General features: G+C 44.8%; 1 protein-coding gene across 7 annotated transcripts in view; it reads left to right on the top strand.

Moving 5' to 3' along the window:
• Positions 1 to 20,958, top strand: part of LOC310829900 (ankyrin repeat domain-containing protein 17) — a 105,722-nt gene extending 84,764 nt beyond the window's left edge. For 6 of the 7 annotated variants that reach the window (XM_083708907.1, XM_083708908.1, XM_083708912.1 and 3 more), the window contains 12 exons: positions 85 to 180; positions 1,377 to 1,493; positions 4,414 to 4,585; positions 6,911 to 7,358; positions 9,108 to 9,263; positions 10,557 to 10,706; positions 12,233 to 13,869; positions 15,764 to 15,961; positions 17,217 to 17,468; positions 18,255 to 18,433; positions 18,908 to 19,072; positions 20,373 to 20,958. In XM_083708907.1, coding sequence (XP_083565033.1) covers positions 85 to 180; positions 1,377 to 1,493; positions 4,414 to 4,585; positions 6,911 to 7,358; positions 9,108 to 9,263; positions 10,557 to 10,706; positions 12,233 to 13,869; positions 15,764 to 15,961; positions 17,217 to 17,468; positions 18,255 to 18,433; positions 18,908 to 19,072; positions 20,373 to 20,432 — 3,630 coding nt within the window. In that variant the 3' untranslated portion in view covers positions 20,433 to 20,958. The remainder of the gene's footprint in view (positions 1 to 84; positions 181 to 1,376; positions 1,494 to 4,413; positions 4,586 to 6,910; positions 7,359 to 9,107; positions 9,264 to 10,556; positions 10,707 to 12,232; positions 13,870 to 15,763; positions 15,962 to 17,216; positions 17,469 to 18,254; positions 18,434 to 18,907; positions 19,073 to 20,372) is intronic. The other variant, XM_083708910.1, reaches the window with a different exon arrangement.
• The last annotated feature ends 2,127 nt before the right edge of the window (positions 20,959 to 23,085 follow it).

The raw sequence follows: 23,085 nt of genomic DNA, 5'->3' as shown, positions 1-23,085 counted from the left end.
GTTTAGTTATTTCACTTAAATGCATTTCAATGTGCAGCCTGCCTTCATGTGAAAGGGACTAATGCTGGAAACCTTCATTCTTAGGGTCATGTGAAAGTTGTACGCTACCTAGTAAAAGAAGTCAACCAGTTCCCATCAGATTCAGAATGTATGAGATACATAGCAACAGTTACTGACAAGGTAAGAATAATGTGCTGCACATCTTGACCCTGAACAGCATTGGACAGACTACCGCATTTTTTGCTTTATAAGACTCACTTTTTCCCTCCTAAAAAGTAAGGGGAAATGTGTGTGCGTCTTATGGAGCGAATGCAGGCTGCGCAGGTATCCCAGAAGCCAGAATAGCAAGAGGGATTGCTGCTTTCACTGCGCAGTGATCCCTCTTGCTGTTCTGGCTTCTGAGATTCAGAATATTTTTTTTCTTGTTTTCCTCTTCCAAAAACTAGGTGCATCTTGTGGTCTAGTGCGTCTTATAGAGCGAAAAATACGGTATTTTTCTCTGACTTTACACTCCCAATTCAGTTGTATGGCTTCATTCAAGAGCACACTATTTTTTGTTTTAGTGTGTTTAAATATTTAACCTTCCTAATCCCAAAGTATGTTACACAATAAAATACCACAGGAGGGGGGGGGGGAATAAAATGCAGACCAAAGTTACCATTATTAAATTTCTGTGCCACCCTTCATCCAAGGATTCCAGGAAAGTTTACAATATAAAAACACAAAAATACAAAACAATGACACCCCACACTCTCACACAGTTTAAAAGGTCATCAATAATTTAATTAGCCAAAGGTTGCAAAGCTCCTCTCCCTTCCCACTTTTTCTTAATATATTCATATCTGGTCTCGGCATAAGAAGTCCTTTCCTTGGTTCCAGTGCCTATATACAGTCTTTCCCCCCAGCCAAACTTTTTTCAATACTAGAGCAGTTCTGAATCCTGTTTTGCCATTTGGAATCTCTTGACTCCCACTCTGGAGAATTCTGTCCCTGTGGCATTTGCCATTCCACACAACCTTCCCAAAGCAATTACAACCCTTTAGCTTTTACTGGCAGAATAAAATCCCTCTCACAATGTGCTCTCTTGTTTGTCTCCTCTCCAGCCATCCTCCCATTCTTACATGAGGAGACACAGCATATCCACAGTCATTAACAGTTCAGCCCCTTTAATGCCACAGGAGCCTTCCAATCCATTCCTTTCATTTTTGCACTCTTGCCTGTTCGTTAAGCAGCCTCCCTTCCTTTGTAGGCCACAATGAGCCCCTCACGCTCCCTGTCAGTTCCCTTATTGCAGTGTTTGAGGCTGGTACATCCATTATTTGTTCAACTACTTGTGCCAGTTCAGAAATGATGTTCTTTTTGCATTGTCCTCGCAGGAAATGCTGAAGAAGTGCCACCTCTGTATAGAATCAATTGTTCAAGCCAAAGACAGGCAGGCTGCTGAAGCAAACAAGAATGCAAGCATTCTTTTAGAGGAGTTGGATTTGGAGAAGGTAAGTAACGCTGCAAGTTCAGATTTCCACTTTAAAACACTTTATAGGCTGGTTTTCTGTAGTTGCTCAAGGCAGGGCATGCAAGAATAGGAAAAAAATTAGCCATCAAAAAACACTCCTTGTGGAGTTGAGGAATCCCCCTAATGTAGGGTTACCAGACATCCCCGTTTCCCGGGGACAGTCCCCGGATTTGCGAAAAAGTCCCCGGACAAATTTCATCCCTGGAATGTCCCTGGATTTCATTTAATGCCCCCGGGAAACGCAGCAGTCTCATCAGCCCAGAGCAGTTGGCTCTGGCTGGCTTCAGGAGCTGCTTGGAAGTCCCTATATGATGGTGGTGCAGGGGCTCTAAGATGCAGCTTCTGGGCTGCCCACCTTCCCTGACCCCAGCAGTTAAGCTGTGAAGGGAGGTTTCATGCTGCCTATTGGAGCAGCCACCTAATTCCTACTTGCATGCAAACAGGACGGGGCGGGGGTCTCTCAGCTGTGAAGGGAGGCTTCACGCTGCCTATCAGAGCTTGCGTGCAAGCAGGAGTGGGCAGGGATCTCTCAGTTAGGCAAGGGGAAGCCCCCCTTCCCAGCTGAGGGATCCCTGCCCCCTCCTGCTTGCACGCAAGTAGGAATGGGATTGGGGCTGCTCTGATGGGAAGGGAGCCTAGCCGCTGCCGCTGCTCTCGGCCCTCCTCCATCTTCCATGCCTGACCCATCGTGCCGCCGCTGCCCCACCACCACCAAAGAACTCAGGGGCTGCCCAGGCTCATGGAGAAAGGAGATAGAAGCCTCGGAGGAAAGGGAAACGTGGCAGTTGAGGTCAAGGCGGTGGCCGCCCCTCTGCCACTGCCATCACTTCAGCATCAATGTCCCGAACGTGTAGTATTTAGGTCCCGGATTCATTGAAAAAAAACTGGTAACCTTACCCTACTCTCTCCCTGAAAAGGAAAAGTTGCCAAAATGTTTAATTCCCAGCTGAAATAATCACCCTGAATACACCGTGGGGCCAGAGGTTCAACCTCTTCCATGAGTGGAAAGCCTTTATGTTCAAACTTGAGAGGCTCTTCCAATAGAATCACAGAACTGTAGAGTTGGAAGGGACCACGAGGGCCATCTAGTCCAACCCCCTGCAATGCAGGAATCTTTTGCCCAATGCGGGTCTTGAGAACCTGTGACCTTCTGATTAAAAATCTCGTGCTTTACCAGTCGAGCAATCCCAGCTTCTGTGGACTCATTGATGGACAGCTTTCCCACAAAGCTTGATTCAAGGCCATAATATTTCCCCTCTGCTGGCTTCCACTTGGTCTGGATGCAGGATGATCAAATTAGCCACTTCATCTTGGGCCTATGACAGTGGGCTTGGGGTATAGCATCTAGATCAAGGGAAGTAATAGTGCCACTGTATTCTGCTCTGGTCAGACCTCACCTGGAGTACTGTGTCCAGTTCTGGGCACCACAGTTCAAGAAGGACACTGACAAACTGAAATGTGTCCAGAGGAGGGCAACCAAAATGGTCAAAGGCCTGGAAACGATGCCTTATGAGGAACGGCTAAGGGAGCTGGGCATGTTTAGCCTGGAGAAGAGGAGGTTAAGGGGTGATATGATAGCCATGTTCAAATATATAAAAGGATGTCACATAGAGGAGGGAGAAAGGTTGTTTTCTGCTGCTCCAGAGAAGCGGACATGGAGCAATGGATCCAAACTACAAGAAAGAAGATTCCACCTAAACATTAGGAAGAACTTCCTGACAGTAAGAGCTGTTTGACAGTGGAATTTGCTGCCAAGGAGTGTGGTGGAGTCTCCTTCTTTGGAGGTCTTTAAGCAGAGGCTTGACAACCATATGTCAGGAGTGCTCTGATGGTGTTTCCTGCTTGGCAGGGGGTTGGACTCGATGGCCCTTGTGGTCTCTTCCAACTCTATGATTCTAGGATTCTAAAGTTTCTCTTCCCACAACCTCAGCCTTCCCACAATGTTGGGAACTAGTTTAGAACTCTTGGAAGGCTAGGTATTCTTATTAGTAACCAGCTGAGACTGCTGCACAGCATGCAGTCTCTTCCTAAAGCCTTTCCTCCTCCCAGGAAGGGAAGGGGTTGTGATCGGGAGACGATTCCTGCGTCATGCAGGGGGCGCTCTGCCCCCTGCTTCAACTCCAGGGCTGGCGTGCCACGCCCCTCCCCGGTTGGGCACCCAATAGGAAAGCTCGGCGGGGGCGTGGCTTGCTGCTCAAACGCAGCCCCGCCAGCCATCCCCACCATTGCACACACATTTTCTCCGAGTCAACAGGGTTGTCCTCGTTGCGGTCAGCAGAAGCCTGGGAAGTACTTGCCACGAGGTTTGGCCACTCTGATCGCTTGATTGTGTGGGCAGAGCAACTTTGTGTTGCTAGTGTGTGTGCTTTGTGACTATGTGTGTTAGCTAGCATGGGTCCTTGGAGAGAGTGAGAGAGTGACTGACTGCTGCATCTTCTCCCGCAATTTGCCTTTTTAAAAAATTGGAAGCACCAGGGTATTAAAAACACTGGGGCAGTAAAAAAACACCTCCAAAAGCCCCATTCCCCCCCCCCGTGTGGTGGGGGGCCATGGCACGACCCTCGGTGACATCAGGAAGAGAGCCTATAGTTGGATTAGCATCAGCAGGCTTCCCCTACTGGTGCTTAACCCCTCCTCAGACTCACCCCTCTACGAGTGGGTGGAGTCTAATGTTCCGTGGTCCAATGCCTAAGCCAATACCTTCTCACATGCTGTAATCAATAAAGTTGTGGCCTTTACCTTACCCATTAACCTTACATTCTGTGTCCACGTGTCTTTATTCCCCAAGCGGGGATCGGGTCCTCGAATCCCAATGCTAAGCTGTACAGCCTTATCTGCCCAAGGTGCCGTTTCCTTTTGGCAGTTTCCTTTCATCACTGTTGAATGAATTTGACTTACAGCTACGGGAAGAAAGCAGAAGGCTGGCATTAGCTGCTAAAAGAGAGAAAAGGAAGGAGAAGAGAAGGAAGAAAAAAGAAGAGCAAAGGAGGAAGCTGGAAGAAATAGAGGCAAAAAACAAAGAGAATTTTGAACTGCAAGCTGCTCAAGAAAAGGAAAAACTAAAAGCTGAAGGTAGGTATTTGATTTGTACCCCCATGGGCTCAGAGCAGGTTTCAGCAGTTGTCTAAAAAACACAAAAGATGGCTGTTCTTCCATTTTCAGCATCTCTCCTCTGAAACACAACCGAATGTTAAATCATTAAATCCTGTCAGCTTGAATATATTCAATTGGAAATAATTACAAATTATTGAAGAAAATAGGATAGATCAGTGTTAAAATCATGGGATAAAGATAAATGGCAGTCAAGTTACATAGTTTATCTGCTGAAACTGGATTTTTCCTTTCAACCGTCATAATAAGCATTTCACTAGGGGAGGGTTTTTTGTTTGTTGGTTTTGCAAAGGACTACCACTCTTGACAAGGGACGCAGGTGGCGCTGTGGGTTAAACCACAGAGCCTAGGACTTGCCGATCAGAAGGTCGGTGGTTCGAATCCCTGCAACTGCTCCTGCCAACCTAGCAGTTTGAAAGCACGTCAAAGTGCAAGTAGATAAATAGGTACCGGCGGGAAGGTAAACGGCGTTTCCGTGCGCTGCTCTGGTTTGCCAGGAGCGGCTTAGTCATGCTGGCCACATGACCCAGAAGCTGTACGCCAGCTCCCTCGGCCAATAAAGCGAGATGAGCACCGCAACCCCAGAGTCGGCCACGACTGGACCTAATAGTCAGGGGTACTTTTACCTTTACCTTTTACCATTCTTGACACGTGCAGTGGCGGAAACATTGCCTTTCATGAGCTTTTGGATAAACCACCTGGGTTGGGATCCAATTAGCTGCTTAGGTCCACACAAATAAATTGAGTTCCCATTGGGGCATTTGGCTACCTTGTGAGCAGCTGATCCTCCAAATCATCTGTCTAATTCTGATCGAACCTCTCTCTAAACAGCAGTTTGCCGCAAGGCACTCAAAGTTGTTGCTTGAAGTAAAATAAGTGTGGAGACTCCTTGAACTTGTGGAAGTTGTTTCATGATTTTTTGTGAGTGGTTTTGAAGAGGTTGCATACAAAGGCCAATAGGCAGAACGTGATAGGCATTTCTTCACTGTTCAGTCCTAATTATAGTTGGTTCTCAACTTGCATATTAGTATATAAGCATTTATTATAAAAACAAGAGACTCATGGCATAATAAATACACATTTATTATGTCACAGATTTATCAGATGGACAAAATAATGTCGTGAGTTGCCATAATAAATTTGTGCCATGAGACTTTTTGAGTTGTTGCTGTTTGCTGAAAGCAACTAACATGGCTATGCCTCTGGAAGGTATCCCTTAGAGCAGGCATAGGCAAACTTGGCCCTCCAGATATTTTTGGGACTACAACTCCCATCATCCCTGACCACTGGTCCTGTTGGCTGGGGATGATGGGAGTTGTAGTCCCAAAACATCTGGAGGGCCAAGTTTGCCTATGCCTGCCTTAGAGCATATCAAAGTAGGAATCAGCCTTTCTCAATTGTGAACACTTAACTAAAATTGCTTATGTGAACACATTGTGGCTTATTCCAGTATGTCATTATCCCCCTATGCAAATAATCATTTGTGCCCATGTAAGCATGTTTCTAATGGAGAGTGTTTGGAATCCCCTTATCCCAGGCCATTCAGATATGACTGTCCGCTTTTCCATAGGTTGCTGTAAGAGCTTAATCCTTCGAAACCCTCTTCACGTGGAAAGTTATCTTATCAATCAGTCCCTAAACCCAGGTGTTCCAGTTCCCTGGATATGTGTAAATTACAATTGTAAATTAATTTAAACTGCTTTTAGAATTTTATTTTGTGTGTGTGTGTGTGTGTTAGGCCATAAAGGTAAAGGTAAAGGTACCCCTGCCCGTAGGGGCCAGTCTTGACAGACTCTGGGGTTGTGCGCCCATCTCACTCAAGAGGCCAGGGGCCAGCGCTGTCCGGAGACACTTCCGGGTCACGTGGCCAGCGTGACAAAGCTGCATCTGGCGAGCCAGAGCCGCACACGGAAACGCCGTTTACCTTCCTGCTGGTAAGCGGTCCCTATTTATCTACTTGCACCCGGAGGTGCTTTCGAACTGCTAGGTTGGCAGGCGCTGGGACCGAGCAGCGGGAGCGCACCCCGCCGCAGGGATTCGAACCGCCGACCTTTCGATCGGCAAGTCCTAGGCGCTGAGGCTTTAACCCACAGCGCCACCTGCATCCCCTGTGTTAGGCCATATGCACTAGGTAAATAGGTTTGAAATATGAAGTAGTATCAGAGGATGTTTGTACTGTATAAGTGACTTGCATTGATCTTCATGGGCCAGTAGCATAGTAAAAACCTGTTCAGGCAAGATGATTACTGTGGACTTTAGTCAATTCTTCTTCTCGTTCTCAATTAGATGAGCCAGGGATCCTAACAGAACCACCCAGTGCTACCACAACGACCACCATAGGTATATCTGCAACATGGACAACTTTGGCAGGTACCCATGGCAAAAGAAACAATACTGTCACTACGAGCAGCTCTAAGAGGAAAAGCAGGAGAAACAAAATTGGCCAGGATACTGTTCAGATCATCTTTGATGATCAGCTCCCCATCTCCTATTCTCAACCAGAGAAAATAAATGGCGAATCCAAAAGCAGCAGTACCAGTGAAAGTGGTGATAGTGACAACATGAGGATTTCCAGCTGTAGTGATGAAAGCAGCAATAGTAACAGCAGCCACAAGAGTGACAGTCTTTCTTCCACAGCAGTCACTCATGCTCAGAGCAACAAGAAGCAGCCGTCGGTGCTGGTCACTTTCCCAAAAGAAGAGCGAAAAGCAGTTTCTGGGAAATCTTCAGTCAAGTAAGCTACTTTAGCTTTTGCACACACACACAAGTTGTAATCTCATCTCTTGGGATGTTCTCAACGCTTCCATCTTCTTCCCCCAAGTGTTACCTCATGGACCAGAACTGTGAAATTATTACTGTATTTTTCGCTCTATAAGACGCACTAGACCATAAGACGCACCTAGTTTTTGGAGGAGGAAAACAAGGAAAAAAATATACTGAATCTCACAAGCCAGAACAGCAAGAGGGATTGCTGCGCAGCAAAAAGCAGCAACCCCTCTTCCTGTTCTGGCTTCTGGGGTAGCTGCGCAGCCTGCGTTTGCTCCATAAGACGCACACAACATTTCCCATTACTTTTTAAGAGGGAAAAAGTGAGTCTTATAGAGCAAAAAATACGGTATTTACCGTCTTTTTCGCTCTATAAGACACACTTTTTCCCTCCTAAAAAGTAAGGTGAAATGTGTGTGCGTCTTATGGAGCAAATGCAGGCTGCGCAGCTACCCCAGAAGCCAGAACAGCAAGGGGGATTGTTGTGCAGCGATCCCTCTCACTGTTCTAGCTTCTGGCTTAGCCCCTCAGTCTCTTCCCCTACCTCCCGGAAAAGCCCCCAAGAACCTCGCTCCCTTTAAAGAGCCCGTGGAGCTTGTGTGCAGCTCTTGGGGGCTTTTCCCCAAGGAGGGAGAAGGGCAGCCCATCAGTGATGGGAAAGGGAGTGCTGAGCAGAGCCTGGGATGCATACAGGCTCTGCTCAGCGCTCCCTTTAAAGAATATTTTTTTTCTTGCATTCCCCCTCTAAAAACTAGGTGCGTCTTATGGCCAGGTGCGTCTTATGGAGTGAAAAATACGGTACTTTTTATTTTGTTGAAAAGTCTCTGCTGCCTTTCTTCCAACTTTGGTACTCAAAGTGGTTTATCAGAATTATTAAGAACAAACCAGAATATACGATGCCAGTAGAACTGACCGTGTGAAGCAGCAGATAAAATAGCATAATCAATAGGTATTTTGAGTGGCCAAACTAATTTGGCTTAGTTCTAAGTTGCTTAATTGGAGACCATAGTAACAGAAGACCAAAATCATAGGTGGGAGCTTTTCAAGATCCTATCCCCACAGCAGAATCCCAGAATCACTGCTGAAAATCGGGCTACATTCAAACATTGAAATCAAGAGAGTCCTGTGACAGTTTCCACATCCTGGACTATCCAAGTGCATGCACCTTTTCCCCTTTAAGATTTTACTTCTGCCTTCAGACGGCCCATTTCTGCTGATGAAGAGGGAAAGGCCCAATTTTGAGTTAGATTGTGATGAAGGTAGCACTCAGTTGCATTCCACCGCTTGTGTTTTTACATATGAATGGACTTTGATTATCAGTTGCTAGGTGCATTTCAAGCAAAGGTTTGCATGAAATGCAAGTGGAAAACTTTCTTATGTCTTGCTAGTATAGATTGCTATGGCGCTGTTCTTTGTCTGCCTCATTTCCCCCCCACTGTGAATCTTGGGATACTGAGATTCATCCTCATTTATATCCAAATGTCTTTTATTCTAAACAGGCTTACAAACAAAACCAAGCACACAAAAGCCAAGTGTACTTTGTCTATGATTGATCAGTTTACTCTTTAGCACGGTGTTAAATTTAATATTCTAATACTAAAGATGTTATTAAAGGGCTGAACGAGAGTCTCTGCATTTGTCTTTTACGTTTTTCTCATGAGAGTTACGTTAACAAGCACTCTTTTTCCTCCCCTCCCCTCCCCCTTTCCTCTGAAAGGTTGTCAGAAGTTATTAGCGAAGTAACTGGCAATTCCTTATCTACTTGCACAAAACCTTCTCCATCGCCGCTGTCTTCTCCTAATGGAAAATTGACCTTAGCTAGCCCTAAACGTGGTCAGAAGAGGGAGGAAGGATGGAAGGAGGTTGTAAGAAGGTAAGTCCAATTCCGTGATGGTGGTAATTGCCAGTGATTCTCTACTTCATCCATCCACCCACCCCTAGTCCCTGCTTTGAATATTTTACTTTAAACCATGCTTTGCATTGCTGGCAAAATTAGTCATGGTATGGCAGTTTCATTCCTTGGTCGTCAAAGTCTGTAACTTCCAAGAGATAGCATTAGAGCCTGCTTTCGGTGCCAGCACCTGAGAAGCAGGATAGGAATACATTCCCCATGCTAGTGTCTTCCTGTTTTCTTTTTCTCTTTCTCCTCATTCTTCAGCTTTTTGTGTAGACTTGGGACACTTTCACAGCTACAACTGTTAGCAGAGTTCTTCAGTGCTTTGTTTCAGCTAATTATTATTATTATTATTATTAATTATTATTATTATTTATACCCCGCCCATCCGGCTGGGTTTCCCCAGCCACTCTGGGCGGCTTCCAACTGAATATTAAAAACAATACAGCATTAGACATTAAAAACTTCCCCAAAGAGGGCTGCCTTCAGATGTCTTTTAAAAGTAAAATAGTTGTTTATTGCCTTGACATCTGCTGGGAGGGTGTTCCACAGGGCGGGCACCACTACCAAAGCTTTCTAACCACAGTCTCCAAAGGCCATGTACAGGGGACCCTCCGCATACGAATTAAATTTGTTTCAGGGGTCCGTACTTAACCTGAAAAGTCTGTAGCTGGAGGTGCTGCTTCTGCGCACACGCATGGCATGATCGAGTGCTTCTGTGTGCATGCGCACAGCAAAACCCGGAGGTATACACTTCTGGGTTTGCCGTGTTCGCAACCCGAAAGTTACGTATCCAGAGCGGTATGTAACTCGAGGGTCCACTGTATTAGCTTTTCTGTTTTTACATTTGAAAGGTGGAGGGACAGGAGAATGTTTCGTAAGAATGCCTTTCTTCACCACTAAATATAGGGTGAATTCTATTGATGTCTTGCTTGCGCAATGGGACTTCCAGTTTCTTTCACCCCGATCCCCACTCCCCAGAGCGGATTTGGTGGGGTGCAGGGAACTAAAGGGGAGAGGAGAGAAAGAAGAAGCCCAGTTGCGGAAGCAGACACCTGCCTGTGCTACGTTGGATCGCATTCATAGCCAGCCTTTGGGCCTCTTTGATTTCAGGCATGGCACACGTGTTACAAAGCTTACAAGCCGCTGGCGCATCTCATTGCATCATACATACTTGCTTCCGACCATGCGCTACCAAACTTTTAAGTATGATACAAGTATACTATACTAAATCTGTTCTACCCGATTGCCGTAATTTTCTCTGTCTCTTAGATCAAAGAAGGTTTCTGTTCCATCAACTGTCATTTCCAGAGTAATTGGAAGAGGGGGTTGCAACATCAACGCTATCCGAGAGTTTACTGGCGCGCATATAGACATTGATAAGCAGAAAGACAAAACGGGGGACAGAATCATAACAATAAGGTAAGTTCCTATCCAGGCACTGTTTACCTTAAGTTACTGAATTGGTTTGGAGGACACCATATTAATTTGCCATTCAGTTTATATAGGAAACAGATTTCAAACTAATTTCTGTTAAATGGACATTTCTTTATTCATTTTATACAATTTATGTACTACTTCAATTTATATACTGCTTGATTACTTTTTTAAAAAAACAACACCACCCCAACAACTTCAGAGCTGTAAACATACATGGGACTTGTATGAATCAGAATGTCTCAGTGATTCCTTACCCTCCAGCAGGGTTGGTCCTGTTCAGAACTCCAATAACAATAATAATAATAATAAAAATTATTTATACCCCACCCTCCCTAGCCAAGACCGGGCTCAGGGCGGCTAACAACCAATAATAAAAACGAGTTGAATGAATACAACTTAAAAACAAGATTAAAATACAACATTAAAACAATTAAAATGCAGCCAGCCATTCATATTCTCTCCCAAGATTCTATAAGTCTGTCAGGCCCATTTATTCTCCCCAGCCACTTAGTCTGCTTTTTCCTATTCCACCTGTTTTGTAGCTTCTGGAAGCCACTGAGCATGCTCAATCCTCCTCAAGCTTTTCAATTTTTATTTTTATTTTTACTCAGATATATGCTGACACCCCACTTTTGTTTCTCAGAGGCTGAGTTGCAGCTGAAACATTAACATTTTAAAAATTGAATCAGTCCGGCCTGCACCAAACCACCTAACCTTGCTGTCCGAGGGAACGGTTGTGTATTCAACCATTGCATCATAAAACCACTAAATTTCATTCATGCGAAGGTTTTTACACTTACATGCATTTTTCTAAAAATAATAATAATAAATAATAATAAATTTGTATTTATACCCCGCCCTCTCCAGCCAAGACCGGGCTCAGAGCGGCTAACAACCAGTAATAAAAACAAGTTGATTAAAATACAATTTAAAAGATTAAGATACAACATTAAAACATTAGGATTCAGCCTCTTCACAGGAGGAGAAAGGAAGAAGAAAGGGGGGAGGGAATCAAACTGATTCTAAGCCAAAGGCCAGGAGGAACAACTCTGTCTTACAGGCCCTGCGGAAAGAAATCAGATCCCGCAGGGCCCTGGTCTCATGAGACAGAGCGATCCACCAGGCCGGGGCCAGTGTTGAGAAGGCCTTGTCTCTGGTTGAGGCTAATCTAACTTCCTTAGGGCCCAGGACCACTAGGGTGTTGCTATTTATGGACCTTGAGGCTCTCCGTGGGGCATACAGGGAGAGGTGGTCAGGTAGGTACGAGGTTCCTAGGCCGGAAAAGGGGAAATATTTCTTATTAAGCTTATCCACGAATGAAGAAATGGTCTTCATGCATTTATTCCCGAAGGATGTGTCTAGACCTGAAGGATAGCTCAAGTCAGTAGAGCATGACTCTTAATCTCAGGGTTTGACCCCCATGTTGGCCAAGAGATTGCAGGGGTTGGGGTGGACTAGATGCCCCTTGGGGTCCCTTCCAACTCTACAATTCTATTATTCTCTTGCAGGGGAGGCACGGAATCAACAAGACAAGCAACACAGCTCATCAACGCTCTGATCAAGGATCCCGACAAAGAAATCGACGAACTCATTCCAAAGAACCGTTTGAGAAGCTCTGCGGCCTATCCCAAAACAGGGACGCACGCCAGCCCCACGACTACCCACAATTCCGTCGCTGGCAGCAAGGTGACCACCGTCGCAATCTCCTCCTCGTCTCAGATGGCCACAGCGCTTTCCGTGCCTGTCCTCCCTTCGGCACCGACGCATAAAGCAGTCAAGAACCCAGTGAATAACGTGCGGCCTGGGTTTCCAGTTTCTCTGCCGCTGGCCTACCCTCCTCCCCAGTTTGCACACGCCTTGCTGGCTGCTCAGACTTTCCAGCAGATCCGTCCGCCGAGGTTACCCATGACCCACTTTGGAGGGACTTTCCCGCCGGCTCAGTCCACCTGGGGTCCTTTCCCCGTTCGGCCTCTGAGCCCTGCAAAAGCTACTAACTCACCTAAGCCTCACACGGTGCCTCGCCATAATAGTCAGAACAGCAGCGGTTCTCAGGTGAATTCGGCGGGTTCGTCGGCTCCCAGCCCAACGGCCACCACAAGTCCGGCCGTGTCTGCTGTGCCTGTTCCTCCTGCAAATGGCAGCCCCAGCTCCCCTTCCGTCCGAAGGCAGCTCTTTGTCACCGTGGTCAAGACATCCAGCACCACCACCATTGCAACCACGGCCAGCAACAACAGCACAACGCCCACCAACGCCACCTACCCTTTTCCTACTGCCAAAGAGCACCACCCTGTGTCGTCCACTTCCTCCCCTTCACCGCCAGCCCGGGTTTCCAGAAGCAGTCCTTCAGAATGTGTCGCGAGTTCTCCCAGCAAAGGGGTGCCCTCCTCGGACCAGGATGTCAGTAGCCCCCCAGCAGCGGAAGCAGCAAATCTGACCAGCAACAGGCAGGCGAATAGCGGCTCTGCTGGGATTCCATCGGAGCATCTTGCTCAGCCGCAGACGCTCGGGTCTGTTTCCCAGGAAGCAAGGCCACCTCTGCAGCAGCCTCAGGTTCCGTCACAAGATCCCCGAATGGCCGTGCCTCCAAACTTAGCAAGTGCGAGTTCCGCTGCCCCGGTAGTTGCGCCTGCTAGTACGCCAGCAAACTATCTCTTGCCTCAGGCATCAGCGGGATCTGCTCAGCCGTCTCCGCCAGCTAAAATGGAAAGCCCCGCGATCAGGCTGCCATCCCATGGGGCGAACCCCGTGCACAAGAATTCCGCTCCCGTTCAGAGTTCTTCGGTTGCCGTCCTCAATATCAGCCACATCAAAAGACCCCACAGTGTTCCTTCTTCAGTGCAACTTCCTTCTACCTTAAGTACGCAAAGTGTCTCTCAGAATTCTGTCCATCCGGCAAACAAGCCCATGGCTCCCAATTTCAGCGCTGCTTTGCCGTTTGGGCCCTTCAGCACACTGTTTGAGAACGGCCCTGCCTCTGCTCACGGCTTCTGGGGTGGATCTGTCTTGTCGTCTCAGGCAGCGCCGGAATCCATTCTGTCTGGGAAGTCTTCATTTCTGCCAAACTCGGATCCATTGCACCAGTTAGATACTTCCAAAGCCCCAGGTTTTAGGCCCCCACTTCAGAGACCAGCTCCGAGTCCCTCAGGTGAATATTTCTTTATATTCCGCAAGGATAAAGTGATCTTCGGGTCTGATTGCTCCATCTGTGTGTGTGCAGTTGGGCGGGGTGGGGGGGATGGGGGTTGCCCCAACATGCATATCTTTACACTTAACCCTTGAGCCTCGCCTGCTGTTTTGCTGTCCATTCATTGTCTTGGTTTCATTGGTAAATTTGGTCACCCCGCTGCTGACTCTAGTCCAGTTATGAACAAGTTAAATAGCACCAGTCCCAGTTCAGATCCTTGGGAGATTTCCGTGGTTCCTTTTTCTCTTTCCATTACCAGTTACTAATCCATAGGGAAACCACAATGTTCCAAATTTATTTAGGGGCCCTTGGTAAGGGATTTTGTCAAAAGCTTATTGAAAATCCAGGTATATAGTGTTGACTGGATCACATCTATTAATATGCTTGTTAACATTCTCAAAGTAAAAGCTTGGCACGGTAGAACCTCCCTTTATACCAGGCATGCTGTGATTCTTCCCCAGAAAGGCTTGTTGTTCTGTAAGCTTCATGCATCTATGGTTTTTTAAATAATGATTTATTTTCCCCAATTTAAACAAAACAGTTGCTAGGTTAACCGACACAGAATTTTGGATGCCAACTGGGGCAGGTGACTTGTTTGCAATCTCTCAGTTTCCCCTAGAACTTGCCTTGTCACTTCTTTTTGATTCAGTTCTTCAGATGCTAGATTTTGATCCGGACATGGGTCATCCCACTGAGGATCATCTACAGCGAAAATAGATGGAGGAGTGAATTGGGAGATTGTACAAGCATTCTTTGCATCTTACAAGAATAGATTCAGGTTGTGCAGTCTCCTATCTATACTCATCCATGGCCAGAATGCAGTTGCCACATTCCAGCATGGGCCCTTCTCTTGGTTGAAAGACGGGGTGAGCTCTGTAGACCAGAGTAGCCCAGTTTGGTGGTGGGGGAGATGCCGTGGTCACCTGGAGACCCTTGAGGTTCCCATCTTCTCCTGACTTTTGGTTTCCCCTGCACCCCCACTTTTTCCCAACCCTTTAAAATCATCCCTTCCCTCTCTACACACTTCCAAAGTCAAAGATGCATTTTTATTTTTGTAGGGAATCTGGGATGGAATTCTCAGAGTCAGCTGCTCTGCACATAGCTGGCAGGCTTGGCATAGAAAATTTATCTCCACTTCTTCCGACTGGACAGCAAGGGCACATCAGTCCAACAACTTGGCTGCTGAGTGGTTCTCTCTCCTGTAGCCCAGCTGGAAACAGGAGACCACTTGCTCTACTGCCCTTTCCCCCCATGTCTGCCATGCAAACATTATTAAGACATTTTGACAGATGCCTTGATTTTGGCTTGCATAACATATTTTCTCCAAAACATAGGCAGTTTTTTTATACTTTATAGAGCAACTTGATACTGGCAAAAGAGGCTTCAGTGTAGAATGAAGGGGGAAAACAAATGGAAATGGATGTGGATTAAAAATGAGAACAAAATTATAACCCATTGGTGCTGTGCTTCATGAGATGATAAGGCAGATTGTTTGAAAGTATGCTGGAGGTGTAATTTTCAAAGAGATGATTTTAAATGTGGGTTACTGAGCATCTTGTCTAATTTCAAATAGAATCACTGATCCATTGAGATATATCTGAATGGTCAAACCATAAGAATACAGTATTATAAGGAAGCACATAGTCTCAGGAATCAGTGCCATAAAAACATAGGCTACAGAAAAGCAGTCTGGAACAAATTAGTTTTCCAGGCTCCATAGAAGAGAATAACTATTTTAATCCAAACTGGAGGCAAACTGTACAGGATGCAAAAGTTTAGTCCCTTCCCTACACCCCCTCCTTTGAATGCTGCTATTTTCCCAGAAAGTACTGACGTTTTGCGCATCATTCTATAGGTATTGTCAGTATGGATTCACCATATGGTTCTGTAACACCACCTTCTGCGCACTTGGGTACCTTTGCCTCGAACCTTTCAAGCAGTCAAGTATATGCACCAGGAACAGCCCTTGGGGGAGCGCCGGCAGCTGCTAATTTTAACAGACAGCATTTTTCTCCACTGAACCTATTGCCTCCATGTTCCTCTGCATCAAATGGTAAGCTGTTAAAAAACAACAACCACACTATTTTGTTGCTGTAATATAACTCTGGGTGTTCCAACTTCTGAATTGGATGATGCAGGGAAGAGTGGGATGGTTGCCTTTTCGGGGAGATCTGCTCTGCTTTGTTCCAAGTACTTCTTTCTAATCCATTGCTATGAAGCGCTAATGCTATGTGCCTAATTATAGACCAAAGTCTCATGCACTGTAGCTCAGCTGGTGCTGCAGCAGAAAACCATTATTATTATTAATTATTATTATTAAATCACCCTTCATCCCAAAATTACAGAGCGGTTCACAAAATAAAAATACAAAATGAGAACACAAAATGCATAATAAGCAAAAAGAGACTAATAACCCCCCCAAAAAAACACATTTAAAAGGCCATAGAATTTTAATCAGCCAAAGTCCTGATTGTACAGAAATGTTTTTGCCTGGTGTCTAAATATATGTAATGAAGGTGCCAGACAAGCCTCCTTGGGGAAAGCAGTCCACAAACGGGGAGCCACTACAGAAAAGGCCTGTTCTCATGTTGCCACCCTCCTGACCTCTTGTGAAGAAGGGCCTGAGATGCTCATTGCAGGGTCTGGGTCAGTTAATAATAATGATGATAATAATAATAATAATAATAATAATAATAATAATAATAATAATAATAAAAACATTGCAGATCTGATGTGCAAACCCTGGCTCATGAATTTCTCTCCAAACAAACCTTGAGCAGTATTCAAGTTCTCGGCTTACTACTCCTGATTTGTTTGCAGGAAACAAACTAGAAACATCACAACAAGCCAGACCCTGCCTTGTTTTCAAGCAGCAGGAGTAGAGCAGAGAGAACGTTTCGTCAAGTATGTACAGCACACTGAGCATTCACATTAAACCACAGTTCATTTTTAACTGTGGCTTAATATGACTTGCAAAAAGGACCATTATATCCTAAGTAATCACTTTTTAATATATTGAGTTCTGATAACCCTGGCAGTGATTTTTTTGCAGCTGACAAAAATTCATTCCATTGTACGTTGATTATAGAAAGCCTGTTAGAAAAGGTTTAAACTACTGGCTCAATGTGGCAAACCTCTCATAGGCTTTTTGTAGCTAATGCTGTTTTAACAAGTCATGAAATTTCCTGAGCTTGCATTGCTACTTCTGCTGAGACTGGTGTAGAGAGAGTATTTTTGAATGCCGTCATATTGCCTTTAAATACTAGGATGGATGTCTGTAACTCGTTTAAATATTTGTTTTCCTCCAGAACCACCTGCTCAGCCAGTGTCTGCTGGAGTTCGAGCACCATCTCCAACCCCTTCCTCTGTTTCCCTGGGGTCAGAAAAACCCAGCAATGTCTCTCAGGACAGAAAGGTCCCTGTCCCAATTGGAACAGAGCGTTCTGCACGTATCAGACAAACTGGAACATCTACACCCTCTGTTATAGGGAGCAACTTGGCCACTCCAGTGGGGCACAGTGGTATATGGTCTTTTGAAGGGATAGGAGGAAACCAAGCTGGTATGTATTGCCCCTGAACAGACATACTTGTTTATCATCTTCTGATTTTCTATTAGAGGAGAACTAAGACAATTGATTGGGTTAAGGTAAAGGGTACCCCTAACCGTTAGGTCCAGTCGCGGACAACTCTGGGGTTGCGCGCTCATCTCGCTCTATAGGCTGAGGGAGCTGGTGTTTGTCCGCAGACAGCTTCCGGGTCATATGGCCAGCATGACTAAGCCACTTCTGGCGAACCAGAGCAGCGCACGGAAACACCGTTTACCTTCCCACCAGAGTGGTACCTATTTATCTACTTGCACTTTGACGTGCTTTCGAACTGCTAGGTTGGCAGGAGCAGGGACTGAGCAACGGGAGCTCACCCCGTCGCGGGGATTCGAACCGCCAACCTTCCGATCGGCAAGCCCTAGGCTCTGTGGTTTAGACCACAGTGCCACCCGCGTCCTAATTGTCCTAAAAAGACAATTGATTAGGACAACTTAAAATGCAGAAATAACATTCCCACTACAAATGGTAGCCTGGACAAATCTGCATTGCATCATTGTTCATGAATTGACTAATTTAAAGTTCACAAATGATTTAATCCTGCTTTAAGAACATAATTTATTTTTAGTCTCACCATGAAGCTGCCGCTAAGTATACCTTATCTTTCCGATGACCAATCTGGCTCTGTACTTCGTGTTTAGATGGTTCTGCCAAGTGTTCAGGACGTTAACTGCTACTACCTCAACGGAATAATTTAGGTTAAAGCGTGCTACTAATGGGTAATCCCCATTTCTTTCTTGCCAGATAAAGTAGATTGGTGTCACAGTGGAATGGGGAACCATATGATCCACAGGCCAATGTCTGATCCAGGTGTATTCTCGCAACATCAAACAATGGAGAGAGACAGCACAGGAATTGTAACTCCTTCCGGTACATTCCATCAGCATGTCCCTGCTGGATACATGGAATTTCCTAAAGTTGGGGTAACGATCCAAATGTTACTGTTTTTTTGCTAGAAACTCAGACATAGAAGCTTTATAATATGCATACCCTGTTTAAAAGCTACATCACACTTTGCTTTTTGTATCGGAGCTTGCATTGCCTTTGTCATTCCTTTTTAGTAGTTTTTGGTGGGCCTTGTATTATAAACCTCTTTATAGCCAGAGGGTGCGCAAGTATCAGTTTGCCTGACTGTTCCTAGTTACTTCCTTAAATGGACCTGGGAGCCACATTTGGGCCACCTTGACACACGCAGAACTATTAATTCAAAACGATTAATTCAAAATCATTTCACAAGAGAAGTTGTGAAACAAATTTCTTTGGCAGATTAAGTATGTTGAATTTATAATTGGGATGAAAACGCATACACTTTTCGAAATTTGAGAGATGAAATGATGTTTATTGTGACTGTAGAAATATAAAGCATGTTGAACAACTAGCTCTTTTTCCCCTTACAGGGCATGCCTTTCTCAGTGTATGGGAACGCAATGATTCCTCCTGTCGCACCCATTGCAGATGGTACTGGGGGGCCTATATTCAATGGACCTCATGCTGCTGACCCATCTTGGAACTCACTTATAAAGATGGTTTCAAATTCCACAGAGAATAATGGCCCTCAGACGGTAAGCTTGCGGGTTGCGTAGTCAATGTGCTGATAACTTTCAAATTACAACAACAAATTCCACCTCTTTTTCCAAGTTAAAAGTGTTGATTGGCTAAGGGCGGGGGGGGGGGGGATTAGGTATAACAGGAGAATGTTAAATGCCAAGATCCAAGTTAGGGGCAAGTATTCTTTGGTGAAATAACCCCAGCAGAGATTTTAAATGGCAAAATACGCAGCAAAGTAAAGCATGGAAATGTAGGCTGTTAGACTTTTAAAATATGCTCTTGTGAGTTCCAAAACTGCCAGTGTGGTGTAGTGGTTAAGAGCGGTGGACTCGTAATCTGGGGAACCGGTTTCTTGTCTCCGCTCCTCCACATGCAGCTGCTGGGTGACATTGGGCCAGTCACACTTCTCTGAAGTCTCTCAGCCCCACTCACCTCACAGAGTGTTGTGAGGGAGGAAGGGAAAGGAGAATGTTAGCCGCTTTGAGACTCCTTAGGGTAGTGATAAAGCGGGATATCAATCTACCCACACTGGGAGAGTGGCAGATGCAACTGATAGACTATATGGAACTAGCCGAGATGACCGGCAGAATCCGAGACCTGGGAGAAGAGAAGGTTGAAGAAGATTGGAAGAAATTTAAGATTTACTTAAAAAAGCACTGTAATTTGGTTGAATGTTAAGAGGGAGGCTAGATCATAAATAATTGACCACCACTAAATTAGATGCAATTAGGATGATAAGTGAGATTGAAGAAAAATTATAAACCTTTGGGAGAATTATTAGATTATAGTCTAAATGAATGGGACCTAAGAATGTAAACAAGATGATAAATTGCGGGCAAGAATTGACAATGATGCAAGTGGGAGCGGGAGACGTGAGGGAGTCCAAAGAAGTTAAGAAATTATGTTATGACATATGCTACATTGTTCATTATATTTGCATTTATGTTTAAAAATCTTAATAAATATATATTTAAAAAAATAATAAAAAAAGATAAAGCGGGATATCAAATCCATACTACTACTACTACTACTACTATTCTTCTTCTTCTTCTTCTTCTTCTTCTTCTTCTTCTTCTTCTTCTTCTTCTTCTTCTTCTTCTTCTATATTCCACTAAATGCCGAAATAGGGTTCTGAGCAGTTTGCAGTTTACAAGTATAGTTGTACACACGCTAAGATTATTTCACACAGGGTTAAAAATAAAAGTAAATTGAGATACGTACAGTAGTTTGTCCTTGAAATACAGAGCCAGGCGGTATAAAACCCTAACAGCTGGTTCTGCATAGCTTAACCCCACCGCTCCTCCTCTTCTTCAGGTATGGACTGGAACGTGGACACCCCATATGAACAGTGTGCATATGAACCAGCTGGGTTGAGTGGGGGAGTTCTCTTCGGATCGCCCGGAGATTTCCTTTCAGCTTGGAGGAGAATGCACATGGCAGCACCGTTTTCCTCGTCTCTCAGATCATTCTTCTGATAGGTTGGACTGATGTAGGCTTTTTGCAGAGGAGCGTACTAACTGACCCTTTTCTGTGAACATTGTGACTGCCCATTCCCTGCCGTCATATGGTTCCACTTAGCCTCTCTTAGTTTCATTTTTCTTTCCCCTTTGATTATTATTAATTTTTGGGACATAACTTTCTGTTGAAGCTGTTCTTTGGCTGGTTGGTTTTTAGTACTGTAAGCTGCTTCTGGGCATACACAGAAATTTAGCAAAATTATGTAAACTTGATCCCGAAGTTTTAGAATGGCAAATAAATGTACAATTGTTTACATAACAGAAATGGCTACGCAGAAAGTAAATTTTTTCAGTATGTCAGGCTCTACTTAATGTGACAGATGTATCTACATATACAGCAGTCTGGATGTTTCCTTCATACATTAAACTATTAATAAGCATAACTTTTTTTTCTACTTGTGTAATTTTAAATACAGCATAAAATTGGGCATTATTTGTGGGGTGCCCCACAGTTTTATACTACAGAATTTGACATCGATTCAGTATTGTTTTGTTTAATTTTGTAACAGAAATATGAGGAATTAGTTCCCCTGCTCCTTTACAAACACTGAGCAACACAACACACAAACACAAATCTCTCATCTCAACTACTGGTAGGCGCTTTCTAAGCTATTTTTTTTTCTTTCATCAATAAGCTTTGCTGTTCTTTTAAGTGATTTTGCAGCTCTGCAGAGATCTCCTCTAACTGATCTCCTCCAAAGGTGGGTTTATAAAGCCTGGTGAAGGATGCCCTAAGGTGGGTTTGAGCAAAGTCCTCCATTGCTTTCTCTTGTCATCCATTGTTGTTGCCATATGTCCTTTTACAGATAGCTCCCCCTGAAGGAGGAGGTGCATAGATTGGGTGTGCTCCTTGATCTCATTGCTGTCACTCGAGGCCCAAGTGGTCAGCTGCAACCTTTCTAGAACAGGTGTAGCCTAGCCACAGTCGTCCGTGCTTTGATAACACAGGCTGGATTGCTGCATAATGTATTATGTGTGGGAATGGCCCTGCAAACTGTGCAGAAGCCACGTCAGCTGGGAAGGAACTATATAAGCTGCCTATGTGCTAGCAAGCCCAATTCAAGGTACTGGTGGTTACCTAAACCACTCAGAGCCCAGATTTCAGAACAAGCGTCTCTTTCCATATCAACTTTCCTGTGTATTCAGATTGTCAGAGGAGAGGTCCTTCCCTGTGTTCCATCTATAGGAGGACAACGCTATGCATGCACAAAAGAGAGGGCCTTCTTGGTGGTGGCACCCTGAATTTGAAATTCTCCTGCAAGGAGTGGTAGCACCAACACAGTATTCTTTCTGGTTCAAACGATTCTATTTGCCCAGGCATTTAAAATGCTTGCTTTCAGCTGGCTGAATAGTTCTTTTCCTCTCAATTTTGTTGCTTTTTCCTTTAATTCATGTCTTAACATTGCATTGTGGATTTTAAATTCTTATGCGCCCTGCCCCTAAAATCTATTTTCAAGTGAGTTTCATTAATTCTTTAAATAAATACAGTGAAGCGAGCAGCCATGTATTCAGCAACTTGCTGGGTAGCCATAAGCAACCAGGGATTCCATGCAGGTGAGTAAGGAGACTGGTGGACAAGGGGCAGCTCTTTCTATTCCTCCCTCCACCTGTCTGCTTGGTTTCTTTGGTAGCCGCAGAGGAAGGAAATCCCCTTCCTTCACCACAGCGTAGAAGTCAAGCAAGCTGGTGAAGGAGAGCTGGAGACTTCCGATTCACCCTGCATGTAAATACAGACTCGGGGCAGATTGAGTGGACGAGACCCCAGGTTACTGTACTCTTAGCAGGCTAGTGAAACGTTTTGCAGGCTAGCAACTTTTGAAGACTGGATGAGCATCATCTGCTAATGGAACTTCACTATCGGGCGTGTCCCAAATACAAGCATTCTTCAGAAGACCTTGGGCTACTAGGCCAAGAAAACGATCTATTCTGAAATGAAATGGCTTCGTTGCTCAGTTGTATTGATTTGCAAGATTCCAATCTAAGATTAATAACGTGGCCATCTTTAGTTACTTGCCTCACCTAGAAAGCTGGATGGCATGAAAGCATCAGCGTTCCAATTAAGAAAGAAGCTGTTTAGCTCTAGAGGGGATTTTAGAAGTGCCTGCGGCAACTGGTGACGCCCATTATCTTAACGGAAGACCCTACATATAACTGATATGTCTGTGAATGTGTGATGTGTATTTTAAAATTTATAAACTGATCTATTAATCATGTTTAGTATTGCATGTTAGGATACAAACAGTCCATTGTCTCTTTCCTTTGCTAGTTTGAAGAAAGTGAACTGAAAGTCTGTTTTAATGTTACACTGGCACTCAGATTAGCCCTCTCTCATACAGAGGTAGTGGCTCTAACTCAAGATTTGGATGAATGGAAATCTCAGATTACCTAAACCAGCTCAATTTCTCAGCTACAAAACTCGAGCTCTAAAATGCTTGCTTCACCTGTAAGGCCAGCAAGAACAATTCTTTTCCCAAAGAACCCTGCAGCCTTCTAAATGCAACTTAAAAGAT

Source organism: Podarcis gaigeae (genome assembly GCF_964106915.1).
Source record: "Podarcis gaigeae genome assembly, chromosome: 13".
NCBI classification, from domain to species: domain Eukaryota; kingdom Metazoa; phylum Chordata; class Lepidosauria; order Squamata; family Lacertidae; genus Podarcis; species Podarcis gaigeae.
The sequence above is the reverse complement of the archived record's forward strand: the minus strand, read 5'-3'. Positions and strand labels throughout refer to the sequence as shown.